We start from the raw sequence: 15,655 nt of genomic DNA, 5'->3' as shown, positions 1-15,655 counted from the left end.
CCGTTGATAGGTGATTGGGGTACTTCTGAAACAGGAAGACATGCTCCATTGTTTCCCAAGCCGTCCCAGGAAACATTGGAGCAGATGTCTCCATCTGATCAACTTTTTAATCACACACAGCATTTTTGCACTAGTGGCAACAATATTACTTCTTATTATAATGTTTATTCTACACCTTTTCTCCAAGGAGACAAGAGGGCATAAATAGTTCTCCCCTTTCTCATTTTATCCTCACAGCAACAGTGTGCGGTAGGTAAGGGTAAGAGATGGTTACTGGCCCAGCGAGCATCAGTTAGGGATTTTATATGGAAGCCAACCTCAAGTTGAGAAGTAACATTTAAACTTGATTGATGCATCCCTCTAGTATCCCTCTAGTATGTTTCTAGTATCTGCCACTTTTGCATGTATTGCTTCATAGATTTGTTTCATGCTGTATATAAATCGATGTGCATTTAGAAAAACATCCACACAGAAATTCAAATTTAAATATGTACTGTATATAAATAGCATTTTTGAAAAATATATATCTTAAAATATACATTTTTATAGTGTGTTCTCTCCAGATATGCTGCATTTTGATATTGTATTGGGCCAATAACTGCATTCCAAAATTTGAGAATTGGAAATCCAAAGGATGTTCTGGGCAGGAGGTGCAAATCTGACCAATGTTTTGGCAAAAAGCTCAAGTATCCTTAGACAGAGAAATAAAAAGCTGAACTTGGTTGATTTAAGAGTTGGGCGAGGTGAGACATTTGTATACATCACGATATATACATATTTTAAATGCAGCAACAAAGAAGAGAACGGGAAGCTCGGAGGCAGCAAGAGCGGGAACAAAGAAGGAGAGAGCAGGAGGAGAAGAAACGAATGGAGGAAATGGAAAAGAGGCGCAAGGAAGAAGAGGAGAGAAGGAGAGCAGAGGAGGAAAAGCGGAGAGTAGAGAGAGAGCAGGTAAGTCAGAAACAATGCGAATTAAGTATGATTTCCCTCCCCACCAGAACAAAATATTGAAGAAAACCAGCAGGAAGCCTTGCGTGGTCAAAGAAGCATCCATATTGCATGTAAAAAGAATATTTGTTGCATATGTCACACCTAATGGGCTTCAAAATACAATTTTATTTAGGGGTGGGACACACACCCAAAGAAGGCTGGAGAAGCTGAGCTTTATATTGAATTATATTTGGCTCTTCACTCCCCTTCTTAGTCACTCGCTATAGCACATATGGAAATTTATTACACAGAGCTATGGCATTTAAATTGCTTGACATGGTGGGTGAATTTCCATTACATTCATTAAACTGAGGCGAGATGGGCCTTAGGTTTTGTGCTGTTACGATCTTTCAAATGCCAAAATCAAACTGTGCATATATATATTTTGCAGGCTTGTACACTAAAACGCCTTAATAGGGGCCTGTTTTCCAAATCGTATCAGCCTTGCCTGCTTAAAATAAATTATAATTTGATACATGATGTAAAAAATCAAATCAAATGCCTTAATATAAGTATCAATGTCAGTACTAGGAAAACAATATTCCGTGTAAGTGGTTACATAATTGGGCCTGAAATAACTTAACACTTTGTATTCAGGGAAAAAAAAATAGCGCTTGCCACTATGGGTAATTGTACTTGGATTGCAACAATTTCCCCTCCCCTGCTGTGACATTTATTTTGAGAATTCTGAAATGGTAAAAATGAATATTAAGTAACTGAAGCACATAATGGCAGAAATGTTACCTACTATTAGATACCCATGTGTGCTAGGTTGTCCTATGAAATGGCGGTAAATTGCCCCAAATCAGGAAATTCTGCATGCAGAAGAAGGCCTTTGTAGCCCTGCGAACATGTGGAGGCTACACACCTCATCTCACTCCCAACATCCCTTTTCCTGCCAGCTGTGGGGTCAGTCTATCATGCATTGAGAGGAAAGATCTGAATGGGGCATTAGGTCGATCATCCAGAAGTTTCTAAGCACATTCAACAGAACACAGTGAGATTTTGCCTTCTGCATTAATGCACAATTTATGAAGGCCTGAAGCTCTTGCAGTTGGGGACAGGGATGTTTGGGGTGGGGCTAGGTGGGCATTTCTGCCCCTTCCGCACGTTCTGAGAAGAGGGCTCCTGCGTGCAGCAAACATCCACCTCGCACTGCACATCTGGGCCCCATTGAGTGGCACAGAGATGATACACAAATCCATTTGAGATTGCTAGTTGCATGCGACTAGAGTTGGACCGGGGCTAAGGGGGGAAAAACCCAACCTTCTAACAATACGATGGCAACTCAGAGAGATGTTATTCAAACTCTATCCCTATGGCTGATTTTAAGAAATTACACTTCTGTCTTCACTTCACCTGAACTCTGGATTTGCAAGAGGTGCATATAACAAATCTGTATACATCATTTCTTTTCCTTCATGAGATTTCAAGTAGCTCCCATTTTGCCACAGCACTGAATCATTAATTGCTTTTGCATACACTGTCTCTCTGTGTTTGAGTGCATGTGTTTTATGTTACCTACATTTATTAATTTGCATGGTAGGATGTTCTTAGCTTTGGATATGGTGCTGCATATTTAGGCTTGGTTTAGTGGGCCAGACAAAGCAGTGTTTGACTTCTGAAGTGTAAGGCTTAGATTTCCAGATGAAAAGGCTTTTTTGGTCTTCTACCTGTTCTCTAGTGGATGTTTGTTTATTTGTGTTTTGTCATAACCACCATATACTTGGGCAAGACTGGCATTGCTTTGATGACAGAGGTTAGGATAATCTACAGTCGAGGTTAGAGTTGTGTTTGGCAGAGTAGTTACCTGTGGGAAGCTTGCAAAAGGGATGCCTTAACGAAGCCTGGCTCTAGCTGTTGCTAACGGTTCATCACACAGTGCCTAAAACTAATTATTTTAATAAAAGTTGCATGTGGTTTTGCGTTGGCTGTGTTGGTAAGACTTGTTGTGTTTTTAACTCTCGGTTTGTTTCAAAAATACATTTTTGCTTATTTTTTTCTTTAATAAACATTTTTCAAAATTCATCAGACAACCTAGGAACTCTTCCCACCTGACTTTCTCAAAAACCATCTTAGTCTTTTAGTGGAGTACTTTTCAGCCATTACTTTAGGTCAGTGTTTCCCAAACTTGGGTCTCCAGCTGTTTTTGGACTTACAACTCCCATCATTCCTAGGTAACAGGATGTGGTCAAGGATGATGGGAAATGTAGTCCAAAAATAACAGCTGGACGCCTAAGTTTGGGAAACACTGCTTTAGGTGATAGGGTTTTCTTAACTTGTTCACTGAGGATTCACAAGAAGCGATTCACCAGAAGTGAATTGTCACCTGAAGGTTGCCTGGGGTGGTTTTGCTACTCAGGTGGTTTCGATGCATTCCTGTTGTGAACAATTTTATTGCTGGGTAATTTCTGTGTGACAGGAGTATATCAGGCGACAGCTAGAAGAGGAGCAGCGGCACTTGGAAATTCTTCAGCAGCAGCTGCTCCAGGAGCAGGCCATGTTACTGGTAACGCACCTGTATCTGTTTTTGTTCAGTAGCAATAGGTTTTTTCCCTTTCTCTGGCTGGTGTCCCAGGCTTTTCCCAGTTGGACACAACTGAGCTTTACTGTATGCACAATAGAACTTGGAACAAAAGCCATTTATGTTATAGTGCATTGGGCTGGCAGGCACATGTGAAAATTACTGTATCACAGTGCAATAAGAGTAGATTTCTGTTTCTAAAGTTGGGGATGTACTGGCTTGGTAGTCAGGTTTTTTGTTTTTTTGTTTTTGGAACAGCCCTCCTTAGAATAACAAGAGTGCAGACCATAATATTTATTCTTATTATTATTAAACACTGAATATAAAGGCCAGGTTGTTGTCTCCTTCCCCCTTCCCTTCCCCTACCTCGCCTCCAAAAATACACTGTCCTTCAAGATTACACTTGATTGCTCTTCTTTAAAAAATAATTTAATTAATTAAAACGCCACTGTTCCTTTGGGTTTCCAGTCTTGCTCAGGTTAGCATAAAACATCGCCAAGAAAAAAACAATACCAAAACCCAATACGTGCTCCTTGGGGTCCAGTTTTAATGGTTGGTACACTCGGTTGCATTGTAGCAACAGTATACCCTTGGTATTCACGTCTTGAATGCTGACCTGTTTTCTCAAAGGAATACAGATGGCGGGAAATGGAAGAGCACCGACAAGCAGAGAGGCTGCAGCGCCAGTTGCAACAGGAGCAGGCGTATCTCTTGTCACTTCAGCATGACCATAGGCGGCAGCAGCAACAGCAGCAGCAACAGCAGCAACAGCAACAAGAAAGGAATAAACAAAATTATCATACTCCTGAGCCTAAATCCCATTATGAGCCTTCTGAAAGACCACGGGAGGTAACTGAAATTTTGAAATTTAGCAAGCTTTCTTCAAGGCTTATTCATTTAAAACATTTATGCTCCATATATGCATACAGTGGACCCAACTTTCGAGTTGCGAACGCAGCAAACCTGGAAGTGGGTTTGCTGCTTGCATGTGCACAGAAGCGCTCTGCAGTGCTGCGCGCGTGAGTAGAAGTGGTCCTCCAGTTATGGAATTTTGGGGATACGGCCGGGCCTCTGGAATGGATCCTGTTCATAACCGGAGGTACCACTCTGTGTGTGTGTGTGTGTGTGTGTGTGTGTGCGCGCGCGCACGCACGCACGCACACACACACACACAGATTCATATTCATTCCAAGGAACTCAAGAAGGGCTACATATTTCCTCTAGTTTATTATCACAATTATCCTGCAAAGTAGCTGAGGCTTAGAGTGATGATTTGAACCTGCTGCCTTTGTAGAGATGCCCAGTCCTGGATGTTGAACAGTATTGGGAGCCAGTGTGCTTCTGAGGTGGAAAAATAGACTCTACGATTCTATGATTCTTTTAAAGTCTTTTAGGATTGGACTTATTTGTGCCCATTCTGTATGCAAGCGACCGTTATATCATTTTTCAGCAATAGATTCCATATATGTGTGTAATTGCATGTGCGTTATATGGAGAATGCCACTACCAACCCTCTGGAGGAAGCAAGTGTGATGAATACACTGTAGGCAAGGATCAGAGGTGGGCTGATTTTCCAGCCATTTTCAGTTTTTCAGCCATTCTTGAGTTTCTCATTGAGAAACTGATGAAGCTTCTAAGGGACTCCTGGGTTTTCATGCACACACTTTGCAAACCTTTGCAGTCGATCATTATGTAGAAACACTGTTGTTCTATTAGCACCGTTTCCCCCCCATTTCTGGTCGTGTGTGTGTGTGTGTGTGTGTGTGTGTGTGTGTGTGTAAGTGTCAAAGAGAGAACCGTTTTACTAGTTAGAAAGACATAGTAATTCAAATGTGCTTTTGTAGTTGATGTAGCTTTTGCAAAGTTTTGTCATACCTGGTATTCCTTGAAATCCCACAAAAGCTGCAGGCAATCTTCCCAGTCAAATGTGGCTGTGCAAGTCCAGCTCACATACTTTTTGCTTTTTCTTTCAGGTTGACGATAGATATAGGAAAAATAACCAGGGCTCCCCTGAAGCACAGTCTAAACAGACGAGCAAAGTGTTGGAGCCACCAGTGCCTTCAAGATCAGAGTCCTTTTCAAATGGAAATTCCGAGCCTGTTCCGCCTTCACTGCAAAAGCCAATGGAACCACAGGTAAAGGCAGAAAAGGTCTCTGGGAGAAGTATGTGGGAAGCTGCTGAATGACCAAGAGGTATGGAAAGCCACAGATGCAAATGAAAAGCGTGAGGATGACTGTGTCTTGGAAAACACGCTCATTATGTGTGAATGACTTGTAACTCCTGCGCTAAGCGAAGCTAGCTAACACTGCCCTTGCACCTACTTTTTTTCTTTTCTCCTGGTAAAACTTAAACTTGCCCTGACTTCCCGCAACTTTCCTTAAAAGTTTGGTGGGTTGTAAGGAAGAACAATGTGTTTTAGTGTATTCTGTTGAAAAACTTGCGATGAAATCCAGAAACACTTGCATTCCGCCTGCTGACTTGATCTTTTGGAAGGACAGCGATGCAGCAATCGACCCAGAATCTCATTCCATTTTAATGGTGGTTTCCCTTAAAATTCTTCCAGTGACAGCTGAGTCATCTAGTGGCATGACTTAAGTAGCAAGCTACTTATGGCAAAAACAAACAACCAACTGTGTTGCACTTCTGCAATCAACCAGACTCAGTCCGTCTGTGAAAGCAGTCTTGGCCAGACAGCCATGCAACCAGGTCTCCAGGTGTAATTTCAGCTTCATGATTGCTTTTGAGGGGTGATTCCTTTGGCTACAAACAATATTTCACTGATATGTTCCCCTTTCTTTTTACTTAAGGATTAAAAAAAAACAACTTCATGGGATTCTCTTTGTATATTTATGGGTGACACCATGTAGGTATAATATATTTTCAGAAGTAGCCCCCTCTACCTTTTTAGCCTTGTTCAGGTACAATCTATATACAAACAGGTTGTTGTTCACCTGTGTAGCACAAGTGCAGAACCCTCTTTTATTTTGAGGTGATGTGTTAGAAGAAAATAACCTGTTTTTGAAAACCTTAGCCACTTTTGTAAATAATTGGCTGTTACATTTTAATAGATCTTTGAAAACCTTTACAGCGGTATAGGTTGTCAGTAGAAGCTCAAGAAAAACACTTTTCTAAATATATCTAAAATTCACTTTTAATATAATACACTTATTCAAGAAGCTTGCAGCAAAACAAATTGGCCGCTTCAAATCACTATGTGAAATTGTGGTGGTGGTGTCGATTGGGACGGCATTTTGCTCCCCTTTTAATTTCCTGTCTTCTTTGTCCTTGAAGCACTTAGAATTCCTTCGTTTATCCTAAGTTTGCAGTCTTATTCCATCTACTTGACTCCTGGATTCCTCATTCCTTAGCTCCTCCTAAACTCTGGCGATTCTGTACAATATCCCTTTATGACATTTTAATCTCGGCAACACATGATCCTTTTTTTCTGGATCTAAAAGAAGCTGACCTGTAAACTGTTAAGAGTCTGTTCAGCTGAACATTCCATGCCGGTGGATCAGCCAAAATCATCAGGGACTTTATTGCCATAATCAGAATTTGATACACCCACAATACTTGTTCTGAACAAACACACACATACATCCACTTTCTCACACTCTTGTTGCATTTAATTTTGCCCAGTGCTTACTGTGCCCAGAGTCCTGTGACTACTTGTTTGTAGGGGGAAGTTGAATCTGGACTACTTCCCAGATTAATAGAAATGGGGTGAATTTGGAAGCATTGAGGAAAACATTTCCATTTCCTTTCACAATATTAGGAGTGGGGGAAATTACTCTGGTGTGTTTATTTACTTTATAAAAATGTCCTTAATGAGGTGTGCAGGCTGGAAAAGAGTACTTAGCAAAATTATGTATATCTCCAAAAGAAGTGGCAGTGAATGGTTATTGCAAGGCTTCCCTTGGAGGGTTCAGAGTTAACTATGGATTTAAAGCTGTGCTTCCATAGTGTGTGTGGTCATATTTATGTGTCATCTCTAATGTGCATCTCTAGTATAAATTACCTGTGACACATACAATATGTGTATATTGTTTTTTATACAGCATAGTGTATGTGCATGTTATATAATGCCACTGTGCACATATTTTCAGCCAGTGACTGCTGAAAATGTAGTCTTATTTTTGTTCTATGTGATTCCGTCTTAATGCCTTAAAAGCAACTTACTGCGTGATCTAAAGATGCCGGCAAATTGTTTTGAAGCTAATATACACCGTACTTTTCCGTGTATAACCCCCCCCCCCACGTATAAGATGCCCCCTATTTTGGGGGACTAAAAATTAAGGAAATGGGGGGAGAATGCACAGAGTTGTTGAGCTTTGTTTAGGAACTAAAACTAACACACACACACACACACACGTCACAACAACCTCCTAACATCTGTCCCCTTCCCAGCAGAAGCCGCCTATTGTCTGCCCAATTGCCGCATCAACATCCAATCAACACCATCCCTTGCCGCAGACACCAACAACACGCTGCAGACTATCTCTGGCTCGTGGCATCAACCAATCCCATGTCCCCCTAGGCACTACCAATTTATAAGACAACCCCCGATTTTAAACATAATTTTCCAGTAAATTTCAGTAAAAACATGGAAAAGTACGGTATTTGCCAATATTATTTTATACTATTCTTTTTGATTTGATACTTGGATTTGAAAATTTTCATCCGGCATAGGTTCTGCAAGATGGAACTTGCCCTTATCTCTTCTTGTCAATTTGTGTGCCCAGAGCATACACCCTCCAAAATGCTGATTTTATGTTCTCCCTTGCTTTTAAGCTCGTATTGATTTTCAACCACATGCTTGCCTTACATCATATCCCAAGTTGTGCTTATCCCGCCACCCAAATACCCTCTTTGTCTTTTTTATTCTGTGTTTTGATGGGGGGCGGGGGGAGCCCGTGTGAACAGAACGCATTGAATGTTCTATGTTTTGTTTTCTTCGTAAGGTACAGTGGTCCCATCTGGCATCTCTCAAGAACAATGTTTCCCCTGTCTCGCGGTCCCATTCCTTCAGTGACCCTTCTCCCAAATTTGCACATCACCATCTTCGCTCTCAGGACCCAAATCCACCTTCACGCAGTGAAGTGCTAAATCAGAGTTCTGACTCTAAGTCTGAGGTACCTGACCCCACCCAAAAGGCCTGGGCTAGATCAGACAGTGACGAGGTGCCTCCAAGGGTAAGGAAGTAGAAAGACAGAATTGTGATTTTTTTAAACAAAAAGAAACAAAAATCAAAGCAAAAGTAATGAAAGGCATGCGCTAGATTTTTAACTAGTGATTTGCACACCCATAAGAATGACACTGGTATCAGAAACAGTACTTTAGGCAAGGAATTCTCCCTCCCCTTCTTCAGCCAAGATGTTACAGGAATTTCTGCCCTAACTTAACACAAAAATGCCGTATGGGCGGTGGCTGTTATATAGAAGTAAAATATTATGCCAAGTGATGTAGAGAAGAAAGCATATGAATAGCTGAAAGCTACCTCTTTGCCTCTAAATGGAATATCAGGCTTTAAACCGGTAGTTTTGTTGAGACATTTCTATCCACAAAGAAAGTGTTTTCTTGCTTGGTTTACTTCTGTCAAATATAATCTTGCTTTCCCCCAGTTCTCTGCCTTCTACTGATCCATTACTAGGCATTTGTTGGCTCCTTAGAGCTTAATTTCCTAAATTTCCCATGCTATTATAGCAGATTGCTTTTTGCATCCCTTGCTTCAAAGTCCTGTGTTCTAAACCGTCATGGTAGTCTGTGAGTGGGTATTTGTGTTTGTTTGCTAGTTACCTACTAAACTCTTACGTTCTTTCCAGCATCTTAGATGCAGTCCAAAATGAGCTTAAGTTGGTGAATTATTTTAGAACTATCTTGCTCAAAATGCTAGTGTTTTAATAATGTACCCCAACGCATTGTCGCAGCAACATGTTGTTCTTTTTTTTTTTTATATGCCGTGTTATCTGAATTGTTTATTCTTCCATGCAAGGTACCTGTGAGAACAACATCCAGATCACCTGTGTTATCTCGCCGAGATTCGCCGCTGCAGGGCAGTGGACAGCAAAATAACCAAGCAGGTCAAAGAAATTCCACAAGGTTTGTGGCATTGGGTTTCCCACTTCAGGAGGAGCAAATTGGGTTGGAGGAGCAAATTGGGTTTCCCACTTGGGAGGAGCAAATTGGAATCCATTTTTCCCCAAAAACACTTAGTGTTGAGAGATACTGTTGTAAGGCAGTTTCTGCTGTATCTGAGAAGCTTCTAAGGGCAAGTTTATACAGTCTCATATAGGAAGTTATCTCATGCCATTCAACTATAGTTGGCTTTCTTTTGGAACCGCATCTTAAAGCATGCTCATAGGTAGTGCAGGCAAAAGGCCTTGAATGAGTCTTAGTCAAGATGCTCTGAGTGGGAACCAACTCCCCAATTGCACCCACCTCTTCCTCTCACCTGTTGTCTATTCTCATGCTTGGGATCGGTGCATACCACCTCTCAGTAGGGAGAGCACAAGCCATGTGAAAGTTACTGCTTCTTCTCCTTGCTCCTCTCAGTAACTGCTCATTCAGAGAGGGCTACGAGGCTTTATAGGGATTGGAAATGGGCAGTCTGCTGTGGCATGATAACGCTGGTCCCGGACACTGGGCCTTTTCGTAGTGTTTGTCTGATTGTATCTCCAGCTAGAGATAACCTGAAAGCAATTGTGCGTGCGCCATGAAGTGCTTGTTCAACTTAGAATCATAGAATTGCAGAGTTGGAAGAAACTTCAGGCATTTCACGTCTTCATTCTGATTACTCATGAGAACGTGAGATTAAAATAACAACAATAATATAATTTATTATTGATACCCCGCCAATCTGGCTGAGTTTCCCCAGCCACTCTGGGCAGCTCCCAACTGAATATTAAAAACACAATGCAGCATTAAACATAAAAAAATCCCTAAACAGGGCTGCCTTCAGATGTGTTCTAAAAGTAAGATAGTTTATTTCCTTGACATCTGATGGGAGGGCGTTCCACAGGGCGGACGCCACCACCAAGAAGGCCCTTTGCCTGGTTCCCTGTAACCTCACTTGTCACAGTGAGGGAACCACGACAAGGCCCTTGGAGCTGGACCTCAGTGTCTGGGCTGAACGATGGGGGTGGAGATGCTCCTTCAGGTATACTGGGCCGAGGCCATTTAGGGCTTTAAAGGTCAGCACCAACTCTTTAAATTGTGCTCAGAAACATACTGGGATAGTGATAGAGGACTAAGAATGTCTTCCAGAAAAAAGAACCATTGTTAAGGCAATAAAATAAAATATTAACCTTGATCAATGTGGGTTTTTTAAAAAACAAAAACAAACAAACACCTTTTATTTTTATTTTCCCACATAGCAATATAGAGCCTCGCCTGCTCTGGGAAAGAGTGGAGAAGCTGGTGCCACGACCTGGGAGTGGAAGTTCCTCTGGTTCCAGCAATTCCAGTTCACAGCCCGGGTCACATCCTGGGTCCCAGAGCGGATCGGGAGAGAGATTCCGAATGAGATGTAAGACATGTTTTCCTCTCTCTTTGTCCTTAGGAGTCTACAGATTAATCTGCATTCTTCTTTCGTATTTGTTGGTTCACTCAGGCCAGGGGTGGAGAACCATTTTGGCTCCCTCAAGCCAACTTCCAACAGGTGGGCAGGACAACCTACCTGTCAGTCACATGACACCATTATGCCTGAAGATGATTGACAGCTGGCTGCCCTGCCCAACTGTCAGAATCCCTGGTGCAGGATTCCAAAGTGCCCAGCACCCACCAGGCTGTGGGGCACTTGGGAACCACGGTACAAGGAGTGTTGCTAGCCCTAAGTTTAGTGCTTGAGGAGAAGCTCCAGTTGTAGGGTTGGCAAACCGCTACTTTCTCCCTCCCTGTCAGCTGAATTTGGAAATGTTGACTGAGCAAGCCAACGCCTGCAAAAAGTAGGTTTCTTTCTCTCCCATTAACCTGCCATTGGCTGATGGGGATGGGGTAAAAAGAAACTGGCTTTTTTGCAAGCTGTGAGAGTGACTTGCAGGTGATGCCTGCAGAAGGCAGCCTCTCACAAAGGGCTTGCAAAGCACTTCCCTTTCTCCCCTACCCACCAACCTGCTTTTTGTACCAAGCAGGGAGAAAGTTCACAGCCAGTCATGGCAGGATTTAACCCCCTCTCAGCTGATGAGCAGGGAGTTAAATCCTGATGCTTTGGCCAAAGATACCTGTTCCCTGCTAGGAACAGATAAGGGCAGCCAGAACAGAAATGGACCCCACCCTCCTTGCCCATAAGTACCAGCAGCCATTTGATAGGTGGGTGGGCACCAGGGGAAATGGCTTCATAGGCCTACTTCAGTGTTTCTCAAACTTGGGTCTCAATCACTGTTCTTGGACTACAACTCCCATCATCTCTTACCACTGGTCCTACTAGCCAGGGATGATGGGAGTTGTAGTCCAACAAGATGATGGGAGTTGTAGTCAAACAAGAGCTGGAGGCCCAAGTTTGAGAAACAGTGGCCCAACTAGAGGGCCAGGATTGGTCCACAGGTTGCAGGTTCCCCACCCCTGATTAATTAATTTAAGGTATCTCGGTGGGGATGGAGGAATAAGATGCATTGAAATATTAAAACTCCTATTGCTTTAACATTCCTCTTAATTTGCGATTAGCTAATTTATTCTTTCCCCACCTCTTTTTGGTCTTTATTCATGTAGCATCGTCAAAATCTGAAGGTTCACCATCGCAACGTAGTGAAAATGCAACAAAAAAACCAGAAGAGAAGAAGGAAGCTTTCAGACCTAGCAAACCTGTGGTGAGGCTCTCAGACTGTTACCTCCTCATCTGTGTCTGATCCATAGCATAAAAGCTTGTCGTGTGAAGTTTTACATAAGAGACGGCCTACTGATATGTTTAAGGTGCAGGAGTGGAGAGTTAAGAAGGAAAAAAAAAGTTGGAAATGTTGGAAAGTTACATGGAAAAACTTATTTTCATAAAATCCAGAATTTGATATTCACTCAAGTTAAATCCTATGAACAAACAAACAAGCAACACCACGCTGAGTTAATCCATTTCCTGGAAATTATTTTTACTATTTTATTTCATTTTATTATTTGTACCATGCCCATCATGCTGCCATTCCCCAGCCACACTGGACACATTCACAGTGCATTAATGCATATCCTGGAAAAAGTACACAAACCCTTCTAAATGGATAGTTTTCAAATGTATTGAGGAGGTATCCACATAGAAGCTTTCTGTACATGACACTTCTCTTGCATTGCTTAAATCTCTACTCAAAGTGAGCAGGACACTTTCCCATAGTTCAGTTTCTTAATAGGCAACCATAGTTATATATTAGTAATAGTAAGAGCTATCAGATTTGCAACAATCCTAGCTATCTATGGCAAGAAGCTGCAAGTCCAGTAACCATTTGATAACCATTTCTGAAATACAGAAAACAGCCATATTTGAATTTTTATTTTACACTGTTTTTGGAAAATGAAGTTTCTGGAAATAATAGAAACATGGCTGCAAAGAGTTTTAGAATATACTGGTACAAGAGATGGTAGTTTTGGTGGACTAGGGGGACTAGACTAGTTCCCTAAACATTCCCCTGTTGCTACCTTCCCAAAGCCCAGGAAGCTTCGGCCTGGCTTAGGGAAGGAAGCCTAATGCTTTGTGGTCCAAGAGCCCACTGCCACCTTCCCAATATGTAGTTCAGTCCTGAAATTATGAAGACATAGTGGTTTTTTCTGAATTGTTAAGATGCACCCTGCACTGCAGCACCAGCCACACATGCTGTGCTCTTACCGTCTGCAAAGGAAATAGCTGTAGCTCTTAACTATACAAATTAGATCAAAGAAACTGGAGAAAGTCTGCATGTGGCAAAGCCAGTTACAAGGATTCTTGCTTGGACGGTCTGTGAAAGTGTGTAGTTCGTATAGTACAAGCTTTTTGCTGCCTTGGCCTGGTCATTAGTTACTGGTCGGCTGTCAGAAGGAGATGTTAATCCTGAGCGAGCGCTCTTCTGTTCAAACAAATAGCAAGGCACAGCTAACGACTACTTCTAGAATTGTACTGAAAACTCCTGCTTTTTCAAAGTACAGTGTTCTTCATTTTAAACGAATATTGGTTATCAGAATGCATCACTGAAACGGAGCAACAATCACACCATGAGTAAATGCCACATAACTCTTTTTTTGTTGTTCCTTCCAAACATCTACCGGAGCATTTCAAGTTATCCCCTTCATGTTACCATTTTTCGTAATGTGTGTATGTGTAGAACGGTTGAAAAAGCAAGTCTGTTATCTCCCCAGCACGGTCCTGATTCCTACTCATAGTATTGTTGTAGCTCGTTGTTTTGTGTTCTGTTCCTTTGTTCCTTAATGGCAGTTTTTGAGCAAGCTAGTGATGCAGCTTTAGAACCTAGAAGGCTGGATTTATTTTCTTCCTATACTAAACTTGTGTTGTAATGTTTGTTTCCCCCCAATTGCACTCCATTCACTCTTGCCCTGATGTCAATTTGCTGAACCTGTTCGTATGGCTGGTCTTCAGGGAGAAGTGGTAAGCAGTCAACTGTTTGTTTAATGCTACTGAGAGCAATGAACCCTCTTGCCTTTGTAATCATTATAACATTTGCACAGCTTTGCTCTGAGACACCTTGGGTGATACCCAACAGTGCTCTTCCACTCATGTAATGGGACTTCCTCTTCATCTCATCTCCCACTGCAGAACTTATATGCTCCCCAGATCTGTTCCAGAGGATTGGGGAACCCTCCCAGAGCAGAATATGGGGGTACGAGGGACTGCAGCAGAGCGGAGAGGAAAGGGACACACCATCCCACCTGTTAGTGTTTGATGATGGTGAAAGACACTAGGCAAACTTCCTAGTAATCAGCTTGACACCTGCTTTTTTAAGTGAAGTGTGAACACTTAGTTCAAATAAAATTATCAAGCTGCTTGGCCATTTTGCACCATGCACACCAAAGAAGTAATAGAATTAAAAAAAAAAGTTTTCTGAAGTAATAGCATGGGCCTTTAAATCAAAAGCATCAGCTGTGACTAGATAGATCTAGCTTTTGGAACCCGAAATGGGCAGTCTTATCCATCTGCTTGCATCCTTTTCTGCAGTCAAATCACCTTGTACTTTTCCTTCTGCTCCTTCTAGAATTTAACTGATTTGGCGAAGGAATTACGGGCAGTCGAGGATGTGCGGCCTCCACATAAAGTGACTGATTATTCATCATCCAGTGAAGAGTCGGGAACAACTGATGAAGACGATGATGACATGGAGCAGGAAGGAGTTGATGAATCTACTTCGGGACCAGAAGATGCTAGAGCAGTGTTAGTTCTCCTTTCCCTCTCTTCCTGATGTGATGTATTAATGGAACTTTTGCTTACAAGGCAATTTCATTTTGTGAATTCTCGTAGGGCTTCCAATACTGTATTTAGGTATGGAAATTGTGACCTGTGAAAGATGTTTAACCTTTGCTATCTTTTAGTTCTTCTCTAATTCTATGATCCTATAGAATATAGGATTGTGTGTGTCTCCTTCCATAATATAAACATAACATTGGCAATATGCTATATAAGGGTTCACAATATCTGAAAGTAGGAAAATGAATATATCTTGAAGATGTGGATAAAGTAAGATGAATAGATAACTGAAAAGTGCATGTTTTGAAGGCACCAATACAGTAATTAGTTTCAGTTTTAATACAGATATTTGACTCGCCATTCCCTGAGAAGCTACTAGCCAATTTACAAAAGCTTCCCTACCTGGCTGTCTGGATGATGATGATTTAAATTTCTGTACAGCCCCCCATCCGAGGATCACAGGGCTGTTTACAATTTAAAAACACAAGAGTGTGTATCATAGTAACATACTATCCCCTCCCGCCTCCCCAAAAATTCTTGTTCGCTGCAGGCATCCAAATGAATGGGGGTTTGCAAATAAATGTTTTCAAGATAGGCAAGGTTTCCACGATTAAACGTATCCTAGTACTTCTGTTAAAATAATCCTTGTGTGAAATTATTTTAGTATTGTCGTGGGACGCAGGTGGCGCTGTGGTCTAAACCACTGAGCCAGGCTTGCCGATCAGAAGGTTGACGGTTCGAATCCCTGCGACGGAGTGAGTTCCTGTTGCTC

At 41.9% G+C, this 15,655-nt stretch overlaps 1 protein-coding gene across 4 annotated transcripts in view; it reads left to right on the top strand.

Moving 5' to 3' along the window:
* Positions 1-15,655, top strand: part of MAP4K4 (mitogen-activated protein kinase kinase kinase kinase 4) — a 129,631-nt gene that overhangs the window by 93,063 nt on the left and 20,913 nt on the right. For 2 of the 4 annotated variants that reach the window (XM_083501447.1, XM_083501446.1), the window contains exons 13-21: positions 790-951; positions 3,413-3,499; positions 4,145-4,363; positions 5,488-5,649; positions 8,477-8,707; positions 9,508-9,614; positions 10,889-11,040; positions 12,222-12,319; positions 14,675-14,850. In XM_083501447.1, the coding sequence (XP_083357573.1) occupies positions 790-951; positions 3,413-3,499; positions 4,145-4,363; positions 5,488-5,649; positions 8,477-8,707; positions 9,508-9,614; positions 10,889-11,040; positions 12,222-12,319; positions 14,675-14,850 (1,394 nt within the window). The remainder of the gene's footprint in view (positions 1-789; positions 952-3,412; positions 3,500-4,144; positions 4,364-5,487; positions 5,650-8,476; positions 8,708-9,507; positions 9,615-10,888; positions 11,041-12,221; positions 12,320-14,674; positions 14,851-15,655) is intronic. The other 2 variants (XM_083501449.1, XM_083501448.1) reach the window with 1 other exon arrangement.

This window comes from Podarcis liolepis (assembly GCF_965112155.1).
Source record: "Podarcis liolepis genome assembly, chromosome: 4".
NCBI lineage: Eukaryota > Metazoa > Chordata > Lepidosauria > Squamata > Lacertidae > Podarcis > Podarcis liolepis.
Note: the sequence above shows the minus strand (reverse complement) of the source record. Positions and strands in the feature narration are given on the sequence as shown.